We start from the raw sequence: 22,926 nt of genomic DNA, 5'->3' as shown, positions 1-22,926 counted from the left end.
ACCAGCATTTTGAATTAAACTGCACTGCATCTTGTTCAACAAAGTCTTAAATGCAGTGGCTTATATGTTTATGGCTTTGGAATAAAGATAATACTATACCCTGTCTTCCTGTTTCTCAGAGGTGCCTTCTGAGAGAGACCATTTATTCACTTACCTGGTTCTTTCGCTCGGGTAGTGTCAGCTGTCAGGATTGCACACATGCTGAAGTGTAAGATCAGACAACCTGGGCCTTCCTGGGCTCTGTTAACTGAGTAGGACCTGCTGGTAAATACCTGGCCCTTGCCAGGCAAGGACACCTGCCTTATGAGCTCCAGGTAAGCCTCAACTCCCAACAGCTTTCTTCACAAGTGGAGGAAAGGCAAAAAGACTTGTGTTCAGGAGACTGCTAACAGAGCAATTGAAACAAAGGAAGATTAGAAAACAAGTAAATTACCAGGGATTTTCGTGGCAAGACAGTGGTGTCAAGTGTTGAGGCTGATGTCCTGGCTCCCGGTAAATGTGTCACCATCACAGCCAGCACTAGTGCCACAGCTGCAATGATGGAGGCATCAACAGGCCACAGGTGGCTGGCCTGGCAAGGGCAGTAGCAATTCCTTGAGCAAATGACTGCAGCAAGAGGAGACCTGGGAGCTGCTGCTTCTGCTCAGCTGCTGTTTATGCCCCAGAACAGGACACTGCTCACTTGAGTGTCTGTTCCCACACCAGAAGATGACACAGCCACAGGCAGCAGGCCCACCGCACAAGCACTTTTTTATTGACATCAGTAAGTCGTACAGGGACAGGCTTCGTACAAAAACCTACAAAAGTCAATTTCCTAGCTTGACTCCAAGAGTTTAAAACTGTGCATCTGGTTTGAACTGTGTGACATTTCAGCCGGAGCTGGAGCTGCTCACCAGAGACAGGAGATGTTTGTCTGCCTTGCTGCAAGTTCTGCCTTGCAGAGAAACACACAGACGAGGGTCTTAGTCAGGAGTCCAGCAAGCAGTCGGTGTCAGAGTTGTAGCTTATCTAACTCGCCCTCAGGAAAGCTGAGACCTACCAGACAGTGCAGAATCCCACTATTTGTGCTCAGGTATAGCTCTGCTGATTACATATTTGACTCCCAGAACTGAGATGGGTTGTGACAGTGTGTATCTGTGTGTGTTTAAAAGAGACTGACACTCAATTCTCGTACTTTTAAAATACTTCCTATGTTTAGCTTGCAAGCCAAAAAGAAGCAGAAAGCATAAAACTTCTACTTACACACACGCCCCTTGCATTAAATCAATGTCAGTAAAATCCAGGAGGGTACTCAGACTGCCACCACTTGACTTGCAAAAACATGGGGGAGGTGCTGGATGTGTCTGTGGTAGGGAACACCTTGGTATTTCATTCTATAAATTCACAGTATGAAAACTACTTGAATTCCACCTCAGCTTGAAAGAGGGAAGGTTTTTAAAAAACAATTTGTGGAGAATTACAAATAGATTTCAATATTAAATTCTGCTCTCGTCCTCCTGCCCCTACTTGTTATAAAATGCTCTCAATATGCAGCCACCATCACAATGTTAGAAATGGATTCAAGGTTGTCAGCTGGTGCCTTGAAGCAGCACAGAAGCACTCAGAGTTTCCTGCAAGCTGTGGGCTGTGCTGGCAGTCCAGGTGGGACAGACACAGCAGGAAAGAGCAGCTTTGTCCTCATGGAATGCCCACTTGGCTTCCAGAGCAAGGGGCTGCTGCATCTCAAGAGGATGGAGAGCTGGGGAGCAATGCAGGGGAGGCTTAGAACGCTCTCTGCAAGGCTCAGCTGAACTGGGCCCTCAGAACAAGGCAAGTTCATTCTTACTACTCCTCTGGCTTCTTACCCCTACTGCTCCAGTATTTGCTATATGCCTCTTGGAACATGTTTTTGCAGGGAATTTTGGCCTTCAGTTTGGTGCAGATCAGGAAAGAGCCCCCCATCTTCCGATGAAGAGAGTAGGTCTCCTCTGGTGGGGGGATGAGCCGATGCTTCAGCATGATTGGGATTAAACCATGGATCTTTTCAGTGGTGCTTTGGTTGCCAAAATCAAAAGGCTCCTCAGATGCAAAAGCCTCTCCCAAGATGAGGACAGCATTTAAGTGGGCATCTTCCATTTCCTGCCCAAAAGGAAAGAGGGATAAGTAACATCACTAACCATGACAAGCACCAGGAAGGAAAAGAAATGCTAGTGCTAACAGCAGCAGCTCAGGAGAAATAGCCCTGTCCATGACCAAGGGAACCTCCAGCCCCCAGCATGACTGAGGAACATTTAGTTCATACAGTTTTGAGCAACTAAGCCTTCCAGAAGACCATATTCCCAGCCATGAAATGTCAGGAATTGTCATCACCCACAGGGTCTTGCAGGGGGAGAGAAGGAAGGACAGTGGTTTTGGGGCCTCCTCATTACTCCTCCTGCTCCCAAAAGGAAGTGAGAACAAAAGCCAAAAGCTTTTTTACCCTCCTCCCTCATCCTTATCAACAGGGCTTTTGGACTGACACTTTTACCACAATCAAGAAATCTGGGGAAGTTCACAGACCCGCAACCACCTTATCTGTGGCCAGCACCAAAATCAGACCCTTCTGCTCCATACCTTGATTTCATAGCCAGTGAGGAATTTCATTTCAATGGACTTCTTCAGCACTCTCTCTCTGTCCATGTCAGCAGCTGCCTTGATTACCTGAGGAGGAGGAATACTTTCAGGAGAGCCAAGAGATGAGTGAACAACGCTTTGAGCACAGGACAGCTGCACAGGCCACAGGAGCACCTGGCAACACCACCCACCTGCTCACTTCCTTGCCTCTGTCCTCCCTTCAGGGGCCTGCATGCTGGGCAGGTTAAGAGCCACTGGCAAAAAGATACAGCTCTTTCCAACACATGGCCCAGAGAATGTAAGGGACAGCAGAAAAGCTTCATGAATAGCTCCTCTCCCAAAGAAACAGCAGAGCCAACTGTGAGCAGCTTTAGGTGGCAGCTGCTGGCCCTGCCAGCCCAGTTACCACGTGCAGAACATGGTGATCACAAATGTTTGACTTCGCATCAATTTATCTGTCTGTGGAAAAGCTAGAAACCTCTGGAAGAGGCAGGGAACAAGCAATGTCTGCATACCTTCATGTAAAACCCACAGAATTCTGGGTGCTCTGATAACACCCTGCCGCCCAAGCCCCCCAGCAGCAAGCAACACTGCAGTTCACTTTTGTGAACATCCCAACTCAGAGAGGCAGCAGCTTGCAGCACATGGGTAGACAGCCATGGCAAGGGATGAAACAGGAACAGAGATCGCTCTCTTGCCTCCAGCCCTGCTTCCCTCCACACCCAAAGTGTATTTGGGTACAAAGTGATAACAGCGAAGAGTATTTGAAAATCAAGTGCAGCTCTCTAGGACACAGTGCAAGTCCTCACCTCTATGTAGACATCTGTGAACTTCTCATCAAACCCTCGCGTTGCTCCGAAGTCCAGCAGGGCCACCTGGGAATGGACGAACCCATCTGTATTACAGAGCCAACCGTTCTGGTAGAACGTGATCTTAAGAATGCTCCTGATGTCTTCAGGAAGCTCAGCTGGCTTTCCCAGAGCTCTTCTCTGCATCCCAACTGCTCCTCACTCCTTTATTCCCGGTCTGCCACCTGCAGCTTCCCACTGACCACCTTCAGCACAGACCCTGAGGCTAAGGAAGTAGCTGTGACTGACCCAGGGCCATGGTTACAGCAGCCCTGCTCTCCTGCTGAGCCCTAGTGAGGGCAAGTGGCAAAGGGAGGTTTCCCTGTGCTATCTGCCCATGCCTCAAGGACAGGAATCTGAGAGAACCTCAGTAAGGGCTCATTAAACTCTGGGAGTGGGGAATAATGAAAATCTGGTGAACACCAATGTTTGTATAGGCAGAACAGTGGCTGCTTGGGCTTACCTTGTGCAGCTGAGGGTCATAGAAGAAGTTTGACCAGTTGGGGTCAGTCTGCATGTACCGGAACTCAAACAGCTCCCGCAGACACAGCACCAGGATGTTGTGACAGATCTTCCAGAACAAGGAGAGACAAGAAACAAGTCAGGAGGGCAGCAAGCCCTACTAACACCTGTAACTTAGAGCAGGCATCAGCAAACAGGGAACACATCACCACACCAGCAGGAACCATCTCTCTATGCTGCCAAACTCCTGCAGAGGTAAAGGAGCACCTCTCAGCAACTCCCAGCCCACACCTGCCATGGGACATCCTTAGCAGATGGCACAGATGCTCCAGTGCTCATCCAACTGCATTTTGGTTCTGCCTTTTAACTTTCCAGCCTTGACTACACATGGGGTGGCTGCAAGAACGGGAATCTTGCATGATACACAGACCCACCAAGTACCCCTTCTGTGGGCTCAGCACTGACCCAGCATGAAGGAGGAGCAGCAGAGCCACACCTCGGGACCAACAGGCACAGAGAAGCAAGAGTACCAGTCCCTGAAGAACCCCCTGCTGAATTCCATACTCCAGCAGAACTTTTCTGTGAGAATTACTAAGCTGGAGCCTGTTCAGCAGAACTGCCAGCCACACTCTGCCCCTCTCCAGCTTCTGCAAAGCTGAGTGGAACATCACAGCCAAGGTGGAAGGAGGAGAGCACCAAATGCAAGCCAGACCCCGCTACAGGACGCTGCCATTTGGGTCAGAAGGCAGAGGGTCAGCCAGGCCAGTTGCTTATAGGAAAGAAGGGCTGCTCATGCAGCAAGACCCCAGCTCACAGCCTTTTAAAATGAGTGCTGGTGATAGAGCAGCTCATTGCAGGGAACAGTCCCTAAGAATAGGCAGCCAGCTCTGGCACAGCTTCAAATCTAATGTGACATTGAGATTTGTTTATCCAGAGGAACAGACTCTGCCCTCTTCCCCAGTAACCTGCTAACAGCTGACAGCTCACACCAAGAAACACACACACACACACATCCAAATACCAGGACAGTTATTTCTGCTACTAGAACAGCTGCTTGTCCCATCACAGCACTCCGATCCCTGGCTATATTCAACACCAACGCCTACCTATCCCCACATCCCTGCTCCTGTTTACTGACAGGTACTTTTCCAGCAGCCCTGTGCAGCACACGTCAGTCCTGCAGGAGATGACACCCAACTGCTTGCACTGGGATGATGCTGCAATTCTGCCCAGAAGAGCAGCTGCATAAGACCCCTTTTCCCCTTGCTGACAGTCCCTCCCAACCTTAAGGTAATCAGAAATGGCATCACCACACAGCAAGGCTACCTCCCCTTCAGCTGCCCTTGCCATTCACCCCCTCCAACCCCTCCCTGCTGACTGCTGGTGCCTGCAAGGCCCAAACAAGCCTGGAGAGACTCCAGTGTTACTGCCACCTTGCCTAAACAAGTCTTCCTAGAGGCTCCAGCCCGTCCCTGACTCCAGCCCTGCTCAGGGTTTGCCGTGCCATGAGGCATGCCCCATTCTGGCAGTCACGGGCAGGCCGAGCAAGGGCAGAAGTACAACCTCCCCACTTTACCTCATTTCGGATCTCCTGGCTCAGCCCTTCAGCTTGATCCAAGGGAAAGCCAGACACCAGCTCTGTGGTGAGCACATGCTTGCTGCACAGTTCATCTATTACTCTTGGGACATAAAAGAAGGGATGGTCTTTCAGCAGCTCCCTAGGGATGGAGAAAGGAGAGCAAAAGGTTTAGGAGCCCTGAGAGCAGACAAACCCATCAGCAACACCTCACAGAGCCCTTCACCAGCCTCTCTCCACACCCTAGCTGGGGCTGTCAGGATGTTCTCCTCAGCAGTTACAGTAAGGATTAACTCAGCAGAAATCCTGCCAGTGCCTTACAGCTGCTGCCAGCTTGTGAGGTTGCATCTCCTGCCAGGGCAGTGATACTAAGAAAGCTCCAGGCCGGTGCATCAAGGGGCACTGGGCTCTTCTGCTCACCCCACTTGGCTTCAGGGCCAGACTATACACATGGAAGAAAGGGCTTTGCCAAGGGGAGCCATGCCACAGGGAAGTTCTGCAGCAGGACAGGAAGAGCATCCAGCCACCATGTAAAAACAACCCGGATGCTATGGCAAGCCAAGGGAGCAGGCAGCACTGGTGGTGGTAACTGCTGTAAGAGAGCTGAACTGAGAAGCTCCTAGGCTGAAGGATGGGACAAGTTCACAACAGGTGACCTAAGAACACACAGAAGAGCACTGCAACCCAGCCTCAGGAGTTACTGCAGCACCTTCACGTGTGGCAGAACAGACTGACTTGCATGGGAAGAGAGAGGATAGGTGATCCCATTTCAGCTGACTGAAGCCATGCCCAGCTGAGACAAGGTGGTGATTCTGGGGGATAGCTCAGGCCACAACCACACACCCTTCCCCTGTGCCACATGGCAGGGCACAGCAGTCAGCTCCCTACCATCCCTGAAGTTAAGTAACCTCTCCTGCCTTTCACACCCACACACAGAGAAGGGGCTGAAGGCACTGGTAGGAACATACTGGAATTTCCTTGCGCAGGCAGCTTCTCTCAGGTAGTCACACTCCAGGGCCAGCTCTCTGCTTACAACTTCAATCAAGTGCTCCGGGAACAAACCTGAAGGTCAAACAGCAGAGGAGAGAGCAGGCTTAGAAAAAAGGATCTCCTCAGGCTAAGCTTTCCAGAGCTGCAGCTGAGGAGCAGCCTGCTATCCAGCCAACTCTGAGCTGAAGAGTACAGGAGGCCCCAGAGAGCCAAGGTGTATTTCCAACTGGATGCAGGTTGTGCAGTAATTCCAGGCCCAAGCTACACAGCTGCTCCTAAGTCAAGGTACATCCACACCACTGTTCTATGCAACAGAGCTCTGTCCTCTCCCAGCTCCCACCCCACAGCCCAAGCTGGCTGTTCCTGCTATCGGCATGGCTGTGCAGGGACACACACCAAAGACAAGCACCCAAACACTGGGCAAAAGCAGTAGAAAAAGGCTCCAAATTGTATCTGCCTCCAAGTGGGAGCAGGCACTGCCAGGCAGAAACAGCATGACTAATACAGTGCACTGCAGCAGCAGCACGTAGCCAGGGCCTGAGATGCCAAGCCCAGTCTTCTTAGTCTTGAAGTTGGAAAACCAATCTATTTCTTGGGCCAGACACAGCTGGGGCTGCAGCAACCCCTGCAGGGCCCTGCTGAGCCACCACAGAGAACAGTCCCAGATTTTGTCAGCACCCAGCCTGATTTTAGAGCAGCATTCGTACAGTCCCACTAAGATTTACAGCTGCTGCAGGCAGGTATTTGGAAAAAGGAGTATTAAGTCCTGCATTCTCTGTAGGAAAAGGGACTTATCCATGTGCTGGGACACTGAGCAAGTTCTAAGATTGACAGTTCTCCACAACTCTGACTGGAAAGAACAGAGAACATCTGGGAAGAGCACAGAATGACACGTATGGAGGGCTCCAAGGAAACAGGGAGAAGAATGAGTTCTGCCAAATGTGCCAGAAAATCATAGGACAAAGCAAAACTACCTCACCTGAATACTGCCCACACCCCAAGCCTAGAAATGCATCAAAAGTGAGTATTGCCAGGCACTTTATACTTAGCCAAGAATCCGTATGGGTGTGTCTCTGTAGAGAGCACACAGAGACAAGTGTGGGTTACTCCGACAGGTGTGTGCATACACATGGTCAGAAAAAACACAGGTGCACTTCCCACCCCACTGAGTGGGCACTGGAGCAGGCACATGCCCAGCAAAGGCAGCAGCAGCTCTGCAGCAGGACAGGGGAACAGAGCATGGCTCCCCAAGCTGGCTCTGCACTCTCTGCCCACAGCTACTCCCTCTCCTGCTTTCTGCAGGAAATCTGCTCCTGTGCAAACTTAAGGATACTAAGTCCTTTTCCCCAGTCTATGGAGGGACAAATGAAATGCACTGCTTGAAAGGAGTTGGCAGAACTCAACTTGCACCAGTGGGAACACAGGGCCTGCCAGGGTCTCTGTCTTTTTACCTTCAGGGAGAATATTGCTCATGCTCAGGACAGCCATCAGGTTGTTGACATCACTGTTGATGCTCTGGGCGACTCCGGGGTACTGTGGGACAGAATGGGAGATGGCAGTATTGAGATTAGATGACCTGGTTGTACAGGGCATGATAAAAGCACCTGGCTCAGCATCCACTGCCCCCACATCACAGCCACCTACAGCCTGGCAATGAGCCAGGGCATTCCTGAGCCACACATCCCTCCTCTAAAAGCTTATTCAAAGCCCAGCATCTAAACCAGGGGACAGACAGAAAAGTGAAGATGCAGCTCCTTGCAATCAGGATGGCTTGTTCAGATCCTCTGATGGGAATTCTCCCAACACACGATGGGTTCTCAGACGGACAAATCCCACAACAGGCACGGCAGTCAGTCCTTTCCCTCCCACAGCTGAAAGCACACACCCCTGGAAGCCCAGAGTGTGTCATTCCCAGCAGTAGGGCAAGTGGTGAGGCTGCAGCCCAGTCCTGGCAAAGGCGCCTCCTCCTGTTCTCACCTTGTCTGTCAAGAAGGGAAGGAGCCTACACTGCTGAGGAGAATGTGGGCTGATGCCAGAGGGTTGAGATTCTGCTGCTATTACCTTGGCCTAACTTCAGAGAGTACTTAGGACACAAATGGCTTGAGAAGACATCAGCACCCACTGATACTATTTCTGAAGTCTTTCCACACTACAAAAACCCACCTGTTAGTGTTTTTTTGTTGAGTTGCCTGGGATACTGCTCAGTCAGCAAGGGACCACACTTCTTTGGATTATAAACCATGCTGTACAAGGAGCTCTAGAATTCAGTCTTGTTGGAAACAGCCACCTGAGGTTGCTGACACCCAGAAAGGGGCTGGGGCATGTGCACATCCCAGGAAGGGGACTGACCTATAGAGCAGGTGGGACCCTCCCATACAGCCCTAAAAATACAAGCAGTCCCTTAGCACCATTATGCCATGCTGCAGTGACATACCTATGGGATGTCTCTTGCTCACCTGGACTCAGACTGGCTCAAGCTGCAAAACCTTCCCTGTCTTTTCCAGTCAGCTTGCACTAGGTAAGACATCACTAGACCCACATCTTCACTTGCATTAAAATGTTTCTTATTTGTCTAGCAGCACACAGGCAGTTCCCCTGTCCTTCTGTGGGCTCAAACAAGACAAGGCTGGTCTGTAAAGCCCACCTGGATTTTCATGGCAACTTCTTTCCCATTTTTCAAGCGTGCCAGATGAACCTGACCAATTGAAGCAGCAGCAAAGGGACGTTCTTCAAAGGACTCCAGTTTATCCCTCCAGTTGGGGCCGAGATCATTGTTCAGCGTTTTCTACAAATAAATAGAAAGGATCAGGGCATGGGAAGCAAAGATTTTAAGACTTTCAGACTTGGAAATCTAAAATTCCTCTAAGGTGACTGAGTTCTGAGTACCTATAACCTGCTTTCTAGATCATCGTCTGTGCCTTGTCATTGCACACCAAGGCAAGGAATGGTCCAGCCAGCAATGCTGCCCCAGCACTGAACCGATGCTGATCAGATCTCTGTGAGGCTCTGCCCTAAAGGACAGAAATCTTTAACACAAACACCACTGCCTTCGCAATACAAACATCCCCTTTTAGGTGCCACTTGCTATCTTCCAGAAAATGAGCAAGGAGTTAGCTATTTCTCCTCTTTCATCATGCTGCCAAGCTGAACAGAAGCAATCCAGACATGACTCTCTTTAAGGCAATATTGACAATTAAACATCACAGCCTGCTTTAACAGCTTTTTTGCTACCCTGCCAGACTGCCATATTTAAGTTCTAGCTCTGCTTAGTGTCCTTCAGAAGGTAAGTAGTGCTGCCAGTTCCTTTTGCACCACTCTACATGTTAATTTACAGAGAACATATACACTGTGGAAAGCAGACTTAGTCTGCTTCATTCTGGGTCTTCTTGATGGCAACTTAACCAAAATGGTAAGGACAAAGCTGCTGTTAATTTTCCAGCAGACTAAGGCTTGGCATGTAGACATATCTAGACACCAGCTTAAGACCCTAAAAAATAGAAGAGAAAACAGAAGAGAAGGCTACACTCAACAAGACCCTGCAATCATATTTGTGTGTAGCATCCTGTTCCATCAGCATTAATCTCAGGACATGAAAAACTCCCACATTTTTTCCCCTCTGTCTAGACCCAAACTTCCATTTTTTTGAGAAGACAGCACATAACTGAGAGAAGGAATCACACGTTACCCACAACTGAAAACACTGGAAGAATACTCTTTAAAATCCCCATCCTCCTCCCTAAGGAATGTCACAGGTGACTTTTATTCTGTCATTGTCCCTTTCCCTGATAAGCACTCAGGAATATTCCTCACCATCATCTGCTTTATTGGCATGAAGTCAGCACTCTGACGCACACGCTCAAAAATCCTCTGGAGATGGGGGTTGATGAAGGCATCATCTGCCAAGGGAAAGCACACAGCAGTCAGTGCAGGCATTGCATTCTCCAACACACACACATGTGCACCTGCATTCAGACAAGCCTGGCTGTCCTGCCCCAGGCACACCCCAGGGAAGGTTTTGGAAGTAGTTCTTTAGTTCTTTTGGTGTGGTGACAGGTTGCACAGACCCAAGAGCAGAGTGCTCTGCCTCTGTCACACACCAGCCCATCTTCTGGCTGGCAGCACGACAACATCCAGGTCTAGGAGAGGCCACTGCCTCATGGAAACAGGCCACAGAAGGGACCACTGAAGAGCCATCCCAACACTCCAAGGTTCCCAATGTGGTTTCATCCAGTTCATTTTAAGGGGCAGCAGCTCCTCTAGAACACTGTGCAATGGTAAAACAGCACTTACACAAGTACTGAACTCTTGGAGAAATCAGCATTCAGCATCTGTTATTGTAAACAACTGTCCGAAGGCAGAGCAACTACAAGTGGGCAGAAGAGAACATAGCTGAGCCAAAACTTTTAAGTCAGAAGGATTTAGCAAATATTTACACTCATAAGAAAGAGGAGGAGCTGGGACATCTTGAAAGATTAGTTCTCTGCTTGAACAAAGGCTTCTACAACAACTCAGAGAAAAACTACCATTTCTGGCAAACTTTTCATTTCATAAATGATTATGAAGGAATTAGATTTATCTGCTGCTCTCCCAGCACTGCAAAAGTCCAGGCTACAGGCCTTGATCCTGAGAACTGAACCTGCACACACAACTGTGACATTCAAACAGAAATTTATTGTTCCTCTCCAAATACACATGTATGAACCACCTTACATCTATCTCAGGAAACAAGAAACAAACTGTGACCTTAAGAGGACTGTCCTGGGAAGAAGGATGGAAAGGAATGCAGAGAAAAAGATAAATAATGCAGAGGTGTGACACTAACACTCAGAATTGTTTACAAATTCCCATTGAAGCCATAATAGCATTTAAAAGTGGAACCAACAGGAGGTTTTTAAGAGGAGCTCCCATTCCATCACTGCAAGTTGGAGATGAGCAGGCTTTGCAGGAACAGTGAGTAGAACCCCTGCTGTGACGTTACAAACCCGCAAGAAGGTGAGACATCGCATTTGCGTGTGCACTGCAAACACCAAAAGAAACACCTGCTCTGTCACTGATGGTGTGTCACCACCCAGCTTCTGAACACTCCAAAAACTATTCTCAGGGCTATGTGAAGGTATTAACCATCATGCTGCAACATGCAACCTGCACTGCCAAGGGTGACTGGGCAGAAGGAGAATGGATCTCAACCAAGAGCAACTCCTGCTCCCAGAAGCCATTTGTGTCAGGGCATCAGCATCTGCTACAGGCATTTGAGATAAACTTCTGTTACTTGCTTTATTGCTGACATCCATAAACTTCTCAAGGTGTTGCAACCCCTAGTCTGAGAGTGCAGCCATCCTTAGCTGGGGCGCTTGACCACCCCCCCTCTTTGTTCATGAGCACAATGTCAAATAGCCAAGGAACCTGCAAGTCCAGGTTGACTGTACAGAAACTCACCAGCAGTGTCAAAAATCAGTTGTGCGGTGGAAGCAACTCTGCCAAAGCCAGGCTTACAACATGCTGATGAATAAGGTTTTACGTCTTTGTGGTCAACTGGTGAGGCCTTACTGGAACAAAACACGCAGCAGGAGCCAAGGCAGGGCACTCTCAGCTGGCAAATGCAGCTGCCTTTCCAACATCTCCCAGAACACAGGATGACTGGGAGCCCTTGGCATCTCCTCTGTGTAGGACCTTTAGGAATGTGGGTCCCTAACAAATCCACTGACTCCCACATCAGGGAGCCACAGCAGACATCAGGGCTTTTAAGGGCACTGCTGTAGGTAGCTCCTGCCCACAATTAACACCCAGACCTGCGGATAGAAGCAGTGAATTCAAACTCACCAGGCCACAGAGAAGCCCATGAAGTGGCAGGACCTGCCTGAAATCCTCCTGTCCAAACAGCCAGCCCATGAAACAGACAATCTGCATTGTTGATGGTGTCTGATTTATTTCACCACAGCTGTCCCCCAGCAAGGTCACCATGTGCCTGTGTTCTTGCCAGGCACAGCAGAGCCCACACACTTATAGCAAGAGTCCAAATGAGGGCTGGGTACAACCACTGAGGTTGCTGAAGGCCTGTTCTTGACACCAGAGTGAAGTCAATCAGCAAGTATTTGACACTCCTGCCAGAGCACCGTAACATTAGGAGACAGCAGGCAAGTTACAAAAATCCAGAGCATTTCTGCTCCTCAGAGCCAGCCTTTCACAGCTACTCCCTCTGCACTCACATCCAGGCCTAGGGCAGCTGTGACCAGGCTTGGGCACACATCAGGCACAACTCAGTAGTGTCCCAAGAGTCTGAAATTAATCCCACCTACGGCAGATGAGTTTAACTGCAGAGCTGATTTCCAGGTATGGCTTGCTCAGCCCACATACCAGAGGCACTGGAAAGCAAGGAGCTCCTCCTGGATCTGCACTGGGAGCCATCAGTGGCACCTGGCAGTTTCTAGAGGGTGAGAAAACAGCATGTGGGTGGCAGCCTTTGACACAGCAGCTGATGCCTCCCACTAGGCTTTGCCAGGTGGCCATCAGCCTGGCACCCACCTGAACCAACTGATTAGCAGATGAAATGCCAGTCAGGGCTCTCTGGAACAAGGAGCTGATCTTGCTTTGTTGGCGAGCCCAAGTTATTTAATACTCTGCTAGATGCAGTCTCATCAGCTAATACCTACAAAAATTCAAGCAGAAGCACAAGCCAAGCAAACCAAGTACTTCAAACACTGAGACACTTACTCAGTTTCAGAAACATACTGAAAGATATTTCCAGACAAGTCTTACAGCTATTTTTGGCTGGTTCTTTCCTTCCCTATCAGGCTGGGCAGGAAGGCAAATTGGAAAGATCCAGATAAGGCTTGAACTGAGCACACCTGCCATCTCCCAGGAGTAACCTAAGAGTTCAGTGCAGACACTGATGTCACTCATGCCTTCACCTGTGGTCACTGGCCTCAGAGCTCAATGGGATAAATAGCAGTTTGAAGTCTTCTCAGGATGGAAACAAGTGTTTTATACCTGATAAGATTCAGCTGTACTGGCCTTTCCAGTAAAGCTTCAGTGCCCACAGAGCACGTAAACCACAAACAGGTTGCTATAATGGGAGAGCATTGTGGATATAACCTTGACCACTTTTGGTGAAGAAAGAACAGGATCACAATCTTGTTGTCACCCTCCTCGTTTCTAGCAGGACACCTGCAATTGGAGTGTAATACAGCTCTGCTTCTCAACAATTGCTTGTAACACAGACACTAAAATTCACAGTGTCACCCTACTGTCAACCAATTTCAGTTATACACAATAAGGACATTGGGAGAGTGGTGGTGCATATAGTGCATACATCTATTTACTTCATACTGGGATTAGATGGAACTCAAACATTTCCATCACTGCTCTCACAGGAGAAAGCCATTTGTTCGGTCTCCACATTCACTTGACACTGCCTCATGGCAGACAGCTGACCCTGTGTCACACCTGGCACACTAAGGACAGCCGAGGACTTGTGCTGCCACTTACCTTGAATGCTCAGCATCTGTCCCAGCTTTAGTGCTGCTCCCCGGACCTTGCACAAGGTTCTCACGATCCTTTCTGCATTGGCCTCCGACAGGAACGGGCTAGAATCCATCACTGCTTTCTTCCCTGAGGGCAAGGAGAGAGAGTATGAATGAAGAACACCCTTATCTTGACAAGTCCACTCCACTGTGCTAGCCCACATTCCACAGGAAATTTGCCCTTCCCTAGGGAAATCAAACCAGGACTACACTGAGTGCCTTCACTGCAACCCAGGGGCACGGACTGAAGCTGTACATGTGCCTTGGGACAACTTTGACATCGTTGGCTTGAGGGCCAGGAGCAGCAAGTCACAGCCTCCAAGAACGTCTGTGCTGCTCTGCAAACCATCTGGGATCCTGAGCAGATGTCGGTGCTTGAACTCACTGTACCAGCCAGCACAGCCTAAAACATTGTGCAAAGGTGTCTCGGGTCCCAAACCATGGGCTGCAGCACAGCCATAGCCTCAGAAGGGCAGCAGGAGTGAGCCACAGCAAGGGGGAATCCTCAACACACCAGCATAGACCAATAACAGGCCTCTTCCAACCTCAGGGTGGAAGCTTGCACAGAACGAGACCAAAATATACACACTCAAACACACACATTCCCGTCCCCAAGAGTGGGTAAAGCCTGATGTCTGACAGGCTCAGAGAGGTCATGCAGCCATGTACACACCAGTGCCACGGTTCCAAGTATGCAACAGGGGGATTGTGTGGCATAAGAAGCACTTCCCCTCCACTTTTAAATTTTTTTTTATTAAGGGAGAGGGGAAGGAAACCCTGATGGTCCCTTCGGGAGAAGCAGCCCAGAACTACCTTCCAGGGCAATGCCCAGTAGAGCAGGGACCGAGGGGGCAGGCAGACACCCGCCTACCACTTCTGCTGGGGCTGCAGATCAGCTCCCGCTGACAGAGAGCCAAGCAGGAGGAAGGTCAGGCCTTGCAGCCAGGCTGCAGAGCTCACAGCCAATACACTGATCTTGCAGCTACATTGTTTTTAGAATACTTTAGGGGAGCAGAGCACAGAACAGCTGAAACCCCTATAAACAATAAGCAGCACCCAAAAAGGCACAGCAGATGAAAACAGCCCTGGAGATCTCAGGCAGATGGAACTTACTGGTGTGCCATGTGCTAACTGGAGCAGCCAGAGATCCTCTCCACCTCCTGGTAGCTCTCAGGAAGGGTCTTAGACTGGCCAGGGGACAGGACAAGTAACAGAGACAGACTGAAGTAGCTGCTGTCTAAGAACTCTGGCAGCTCCCACAACTTGGTGCCATTTTCTTGAGGTGCCAAGCACGTTACTGATCTGACAGATGCCCTTCAGTCCCTGCAAGCAGCTGGAGTGCTTACAGACCTTCCCTGCAGAAGTGATTCCACAGAACTCTCTTCTGGCAGAGCACAGATGTGTGAGGTACATACTGCTCTCCTGCCCTTCATCCCCCCTCTTTCCTTCATCTGTTTCGTGGGATAGCAGCAAGATGGCACTGCATGTGGGACATCTCTCTACAAATCCCTGTCCTAAGTCAAGAATGTACAGGAAAAGGAAAGAGAGGAATAAAACCACCAGGAGTACACAGGACAACCATGCTGCTCTTGAGAGCAAGATACAGAAAAGCAGGAGGGGTCCAGAATTCACTATTTCCAACACACTGCAATCCTCAGAGCACATTTTGCTCTGGATAATGGATGGAAGGAGCCTTAGAGACTGAACAGCTAGAGCTACCCAGGGCAGAAGGATCTGGCTTTGCACACTTGAAAAGCTGTCTCTTAACTGTCCTATCAGGAAAACTGTGTCCTTAGCAATGACGAGGCAAATCCCTGTATGAGATGACACACAGGACCTAGGGAAAGTACTGAATCAAAGCCGTGCCTTCCTTCACACCACTGCACACAAAAACATCCTCCTTTGAGTCAGCAGCAGAATAAAGGAGTTTGTTAATGATTAAAGCCACCTCCAGAAGCCAGTGAACCCTGACAGTTTTAAGTCTTATCAGAGAAAGAGCCAAACACAGGCAGGCCCAAGTCCTCTTCTCCTGGCAGGCTTCTCACTGAAGTCCAGCCTGCAGGGGCAATACCTGATCACCAGGCAGCCCAATAGCATGTGAGCAGCTCTTGCTCATGTACTTTGCTACAAGCAGCAAGAACAAGAAGGTGACCTGGAAGCAAGATTGAAAAGCAGGAGTACGTAAATGGCAAGCAGAGAGAAAACAGACACAGGCTTCCAAGGCTGGGTGGAAAGGGAGTGGGGATAAAACCCACCACAAGTTCATGAAAAAATATACCAATTTTCAGTGAGTCAACATTTTACCCAAAAATGGCTGGCACCTTTTGGTGCCTCACATTATTTCCTCCCCATCTTCAGATCACAAAGCTGGTTTCACCTATTTCATCAGGGAAAGAAAAAGAGGCAAATAGAAGTCACATACAAGCTGTGGCAGCATGGACACCTCAGAAATTAAGGCTCCTGCAGCCACAGTGCCTGGGCCTGTCAGTTCTGCCACAGAAAAGGCAGCAGGCACACACCCTCACTAGTGCTTGACCCACTTTTTTTTCCTTTCCAAATTCAGAATCAGCATGAACCTTTCCAAACCTGTGTGCAACTCACAGCTGCATCACTCGTCTTCCACCTTCTTTGCCACTGTCAAATGGAGAACTAGTGACTGGACTTTGTGTATGTTTGTTTTAGGACCATCTGCCACAGAAACTTGGGGGCAAGGGAATACTCAAGAACATGGCCTAAGCACTTGGGACTGACAACCCAAGGATATTGCATTACTCCCTTTCATAAGAAAATCCCTCTGTGTTCAAATCCAGGCCAAGTGCCAGCCTGTCAGGGCTCTGTCCAGCCTGGCATTTGTGCATTGCCTGAACAACTGCCCAGGACAGGTCATTAATAAGTGACAAAGTTGTCCTTGAACCCAGAGTCTCTTTACTTGTAACAGCAGCTGTTTATCTGGGCACTCTCATTTTAACTGCTGGGAATTCATTCTACTTTCCCATTCCCACCCTGCGTGGGCCTTACACTGTAAATACACGCTTTAAATACTGAGGCTGCCATCAAGGTCACCAGCGACAGAGGAGGTTATCAGCCTACCAGGAAAATTCAAACTGGAAATCAAGTAAGTCATTCTCTTTTTAACAAAAGAAGATGAGCCAAACCCCTCAAAGATGGCAGCATTAGGACCTTAAGCCCTTTAAAAAAAAAAAAAAAAAAAAACACAAAAAACCAAAGAAACCTGCACCTATTCACAAGAATTTGGCAGCAGAAGGAATTTACATCCAGGACATCAGGCTTGGATGGAAAAGGAAGAAATTCACCAACTCTTGCATCAGACATATTTCCTTTAGCCTAAGTCCCTGAAGAAGTGAATTGTTTATGGAAACAGAGACAATCCAAAGTAGAGAGAGAAGGGCCCTGTGGCTACTAGACAAGGATGGGGAAACTGAGCAGGAAAAAACAGATCAGCACTAGCACAATTACTAGAGAACGTGCAGGAGAGTAGGAATTTGCAGTCCCTCTGATAACAGCAATGGAAAGAAGAAGTACAAGCTGTGCTGTCAGGATCATGTGTAGCTCAGGAGTGTCTGGCTTAGGGGTTGGGACTAAAGGACCAGTGTTTCTAACTCCATTTTAAAGGCATAAAGACACTTTAGTTTGTACTAACTAGGCAAGAGGAGGGCAACCAAGAGAAAGCTCTTCCTCGTTACTCCTGGATGCCAGTGAGAGTGTGAAATTCTTAGGCGTGCCTTTGTGCATACACACATCCCACTTGTTTAAGTCTGGAGTGCCAAGAAGTTACTATTAATATTGCAGCAGTAGGGAGGGAAATTATATCCTCTATCAGCTTCCCAGGAACAGGACAATATGTCATTCTCAAAAGAGATAGGTCTTAGCTCAAACTCATGGTGCTGGCAGCCACAAAACCTGGGCACAAATGCCTCAAGCTATAATCAGGAAAGGGGCACAGAGGTACTTCTAAAGAAATATAGAGGTACTTATGTCAAGAGATTTGCTCCAAGAACAGCTCAGGCTGGTACTGTCAGAAGAACAGTAAGAAAATGGAATCTTGGACTCCCACTGTGTCAGTATCCTCTGCTGTGCATTTCTGCAGGAGCAGAGCCCATGGAGAGAGCTCTCATTCATGGAGTCCTACCCACCACTGAAATAGTGTGGAAAACACATCCAAGGACACTAGCCAGAGGCTGTAGCTGAGTCACCTGGAAACCTTCCTGTGTCTTTGGCCTGAGAAGCTCCAGAAGAGTTCGAAGCTTGCACATCTTTCACTTTTGCCTCACCTCCACACTTGCTGCTCTTGGCTCATTCTCAGTTCCACTATTGATATTATTCTCCTTTACAGCACAGCCACTACTCCAAGATCTTATCTAAGCAGACTTGACAGCAAAAGGAGAAGCAACAAGGAAAGACAAACAAACACCTAAAAATAAAAGCCAGGTCATTTTCTAATTCCCTGCCTAGCACTAAAGTTGGCAGTTCTCATTGCCTCATTTTTTTAATCAAGGTTTGTTCAAGAAAATCACTCTTCCCAAAGCAGGATTCAAGACTATAGAGCAGGCTTCTGACACAGAAAAATAATAGTTTCCCCAGGAAGAAAAAAAAGTTTAGAGGTGCAATTGCTTTATTGCAAGGAGAAAGTGTCTGCTGCCCTCTAAATTTAAAAAAAAAAAAAAATCCTTCTCATGCTGTAAGAGAGGAACAAAGCTCATGTTATTCCCTCAAACTTCGTAGCTCTGCAAACTCCTGTTTTCACTTGGGGTGTGCCCAATTAGAAAATACTCTGGCAAGCAGAGAAATACCAACAGTTGTGCAATTCCACCTCTGTTACAGGCAACATAAATCATCAGCTTCCAACAGGTATCAACAACCTATCAAACATCCCAAGTGCTGAAAGCAAAAACCCTTCAAGGATTCTCTACAGGATGGGCTGTGTTTGCCTGGATTCATGTTGTTAAATCAAAGCAAAGAAACCCACCCATCCTCACACACCTCAGGTCTTAGAGAGAAACAAGAACTCTTTGCCAAGGGTCCTTTTTCTCTGCTGGGCTGCTCAGCACTGCCTTGCAGTTAATATTTGCATCTTGGTATTCCTAGTACAAGCAGAGTCCTGGATTGTCCACAACCTCTGCCTCCCACTAATGGAAATACGTTTCGCATTCTGCGGTGTTGTTTTAGGGTTTGGGAATTTCTTTTGGTTGGGATTTTTTTGTTCAGTTGCTTAGTTTTTTTAGTGTTTTTCCCCCTTCCAAATGTCTTCATTTTCCAGCCACTCCCGTACCTCCTGAAACAGAAGTTCAGTTTCCATCCTTTTTCCACCCCCAAAGATGACCACGGTGAAGACAGAAATTGGCTTTGTAGTAGAATACTACCAGCCACAGAGTAAAGTTACAAGGACCCAGCAGTTGTCATTATCTCAAAGTAATGCTTCTGAACCAGGAATGATTTGACTTCATTTTTACTTCTAGCTACAAGTACTTCAACCTTTCATCAGCTCCCTCCAGTCACTGGAAGTAACCTGAACACAACCATACCAGCCAAACCAGAGAGACCAGCTGAAGATCAAATAGCCTGCAGCAACTGTCACAGACATTGACATTTTGCAGTATCCCACCAAAGCTTTTCCTGGATAACAAACAAGTGAATGGAACCATAAACTTTAGAATAAATCTCATGGTTTCTGAAGAACACCACCAGGTATTTCTACGCCCTAAACCACTGACCCCCACACACCCCACCATATTTTACCAACACCTTTGCTTAGAAGAAAGCCACCATGACATGATCAGGTGCAATTTCGCAACATTTACCTCTAACTTCAAATAAGCTGGGAAGGAAAGAGGATCAGGTCTATTTGCACAGCACATCCTTTTGCATGTTATGAGGATCCTTTAGAAGGCAGCAAAAGACAGATATTGGAAATAGACAACTGCCATTTAATTTGAATTGCATAAAGTGCTTTGCCTCTCTTACACGACAGCAGCCATCCTCCAAGTTCCTCCTAGGCAGAACATCCTTTAATTTCAAAAAGACTACAACCACTAACAAAATTTTCAGACACACAGGCTCATCTAAAGTTTCTGTACTGATAGAAATACATGGTTTCACTGAACAGTTTAAAAAGAATTGTTAAGACAATCCAAGAATGGGCACAAGGATAGGATTCAACCTCAGGGTTGGCTATGGAAAAGTAAAGCTGTACAAACTGTGCTGGCACAAACACATTCTCTGGAATATTCCTCTGACCTCTGTCTATGTAGTGAGGCTGTGGCGTAGGGAGATGGGAGAAGAGCCAGGAGATGAAGGATTATATTGAAAATAGAAGAACTACCCATATCCTCCTGTTATTCTGCTTCACCATCCAGCCTTCAAAAGAATACAAATCTTGGAAACTCAGGTAAACTGTGTCTGGGGATAAAATAAAGAGGAAAAAAAGAAAACAGAAAGAAATTGAAAGGGCTTACCACTGCGTTCTTCAGGTCTAAGGCTCTTCTTTGCCACTTCTGCCAAAGCCCCAATGCCAAGACCAACAGCCAGTCCTTCAAAATAAGGAGAAAAAGACTCAAGTCAGAGTGAAAAAAATACTTCCAAGCCACATACAGAGGCGTTTTTGGTAATTAACTTTAAGCCCCACATTCAAATGCACAACAGCTCTATTAGAACATCCTGGGGTTTGCAATGGAGTCATCTTCACTTGACACTGAAGAGTTTTCTCCTATACTTCTTCAGCCCAGCATGCCAGGCAGGAATCATAGGCTAGGCCAGTCTGGGACATCTGGCTTTTATAAAGCATGTCACAAGTGTTACTCAGAGCTCTGTGCTCTGGCTAATGTCCTGCTCTAGACTCAAATCATGGAGCTTAAAAAAAAAGAGGAAAAAAAGATGCCAAAACTCTCACAATCATGGTTCTTAAAGTACAATTCTCAGGAGGGAACAGAATCCCTCTCACCCCCCACCACGCCACTATAGCAGGAGAAAAAACCGTATTTAGGATGAAGCCACTGCCAGTAGAGTGTAAGGTTTTGCAACCCTGCTGTCTAAGCCATAAATTTAATTGTGCTCATTAGCTATCTCTTCCTTCCATGTGCTCATTGACTGTAATGAACAGAAACACGTCTTGCCTGAGGCTCACCTTACACCAGCAGTGTTGTAACCTGCAGTCCCAAGGAGCTGGGCGAGGGAGTAATCCCACACAGCAACAGTAAGACCAGGAGACAAAACAGCAGCAATCCACATGAACTATCACCCTGGCAAGCAGTGAATTCCAGGGTGCTGTTTCACAGCCACAGGTTATGCTACAACTACAAAGGCAGCACTATCTGCCTCCACTAACCAGAGCAAAGCCACTGGAGATTAAATGAGGCACAGATCTAATCATGCAGCAATCCATACTACCAAAGTCTCACTGCCTTCCCAATATCAAATATTTCTTTTTTTAGATAATAAATGACATGGGTAACCAGAACAGATAGTGCTGCTTCATATCTCCTCAGCAGTGGTGCATCCTGCCATGCTGTACTCCGACACTGCTGACAGCACTGTTTTCCAAGCACCCCAAGCCTTCCTCAAGGCACTACTGGAAAACTTCCCAGGTAAAACAACCAGGAAACAAAGTCAGCACAATGAAGGAAGCAGAGCTGTCCAGCACATGGCATTTTGCACGTGTGCAGAAGAGCCACATGCAAAAGTTTTGTCAACTGAAGTGAGAAAGCCTGGCCACAAACAAGGTGACCCTCATCCTGCACTGTAGTTTTTCCTCTCACCCACCAGGTAATTACAACCCCACCTCTCCCAGTACAATTTCAAGCTTGTATAGTTGATCTGCTTCAAAAACAGCTCCACTTTCAGTCTTACAGACTACATGCACTGGGCCAGAGAATCCAGCATAAGGTGAAACACAGGAGGCATCAGTGACATTACAAGGTGGTTGGGGTTTGGGGGTTTTTTTGTTGGTTTAGTGGGGTTTTTGTGGGGCAGTCTTTGTTCAGGTTTTGTTCTTTTTTTTTTTTTTTTAATTTTTCTATATTTTCTGCAAGTTTTCCTATGGAGTTGCAACACTGAAATGACAACTTGAAGCCTAAGAAATTCTCATGTTAGTAGCTAACCTGTGCAGACCCTTCAGTTGTGCCAAACCAGGCATCACCAATGAGCAATTGTTTTGCACCAGAAATCCTGAGATTTTATTAGCTAAACAAAATGAGAAAAATACCCCTAGGCTTCAGAGAAAACAAGCAAAAAAGCTTTTCAAACACAGCATAACACCTATTAAAATGCTGATACATGCTCATTTCCAATCAGATCCCACATGCAAGAGAGTAACTTGGAGCAGGCAATGCCAAGAGTCAGACAGGAAGCCAATAAAGACATATCTCATCAACAAGATGTGATTTTCCAGACCAAATACCACTCACAGAACATTTCTGTTGGCCTTGATCCCACTCTCACCACCTCCAAAACAATGCTCCCCACTGTAAATCAGCTTGGTCATTATCAGAGCTAGACTGAACTGACTGGCAGTAATTGGTTTCAAATTAAAAACATCACATCATGTTCTAAAGGCTCTACGGTCAATGTTTCAAATTAAAAACTATGAGATTTACTGCTAGGACATAAAATAAAACATATCTGAAGTTTCTAATCTCTTCATCATTAAGACAAACCACTTCTAAAGTAAATGAAAGACTAGGAACCAGATTCTACTCTTCCAGAATAAAGCTGGAGAGGTTATCTCTTGTTTAAAAGCAGCTTGGGCTTACATCAGTGTGGGCAAGATCAGACTACAAATGAATGTGTTTTGCACCTTCTCTCTTATGGATGTGCACAGCTGAGCATCTGTACTAATATTGTGGACTGCACTAGAAGAAGAGCTCCTTTTTCAATAGGTGCTCTTACAGTTTCCTCACTGCTCCACTCTGTCCAATTTCCAAAA

At 47.5% G+C, this 22,926-nt stretch overlaps 1 protein-coding gene across 3 annotated transcripts in view; it reads right to left on the bottom strand.

The window, feature by feature from the left end:
• Positions 1 to 730: 730 nt before the first annotated feature.
• Positions 731 to 22,926, bottom strand: part of COQ8A (coenzyme Q8A) — a 43,064-nt gene continuing 20,868 nt past the window's right edge. For all 3 annotated transcript variants that reach the window (XM_039568939.1, XM_010393492.4, XM_039568940.1), the window contains 11 exons: positions 20,462 to 20,536; positions 13,954 to 14,076; positions 10,279 to 10,364; positions 9,113 to 9,253; positions 7,920 to 8,001; positions 6,447 to 6,540; positions 5,479 to 5,620; positions 3,904 to 4,011; positions 3,402 to 3,467; positions 2,593 to 2,679; positions 731 to 2,118 (listed from right to left, as the gene is read on the bottom strand). In XM_039568939.1, coding sequence (XP_039424873.1) covers positions 1,825 to 2,118; positions 2,593 to 2,679; positions 3,402 to 3,467; positions 3,904 to 4,011; positions 5,479 to 5,620; positions 6,447 to 6,540; positions 7,920 to 8,001; positions 9,113 to 9,253; positions 10,279 to 10,364; positions 13,954 to 14,076; positions 20,462 to 20,536 — 1,298 coding nt within the window. In that variant the 3' untranslated portion in view covers positions 731 to 1,824. The remainder of the gene's footprint in view (positions 2,119 to 2,592; positions 2,680 to 3,401; positions 3,468 to 3,903; positions 4,012 to 5,478; positions 5,621 to 6,446; positions 6,541 to 7,919; positions 8,002 to 9,112; positions 9,254 to 10,278; positions 10,365 to 13,953; positions 14,077 to 20,461; positions 20,537 to 22,926) is intronic.

The sequence above is a fragment of the Corvus cornix genome, chromosome 3 (genome assembly GCF_000738735.6).
Source record: "Corvus cornix cornix isolate S_Up_H32 chromosome 3, ASM73873v5, whole genome shotgun sequence".
NCBI lineage: Eukaryota > Metazoa > Chordata > Aves > Passeriformes > Corvidae > Corvus > Corvus cornix.
The sequence above is the reverse complement of the archived record's forward strand: the minus strand, read 5'-3'. Positions and strand labels throughout refer to the sequence as shown.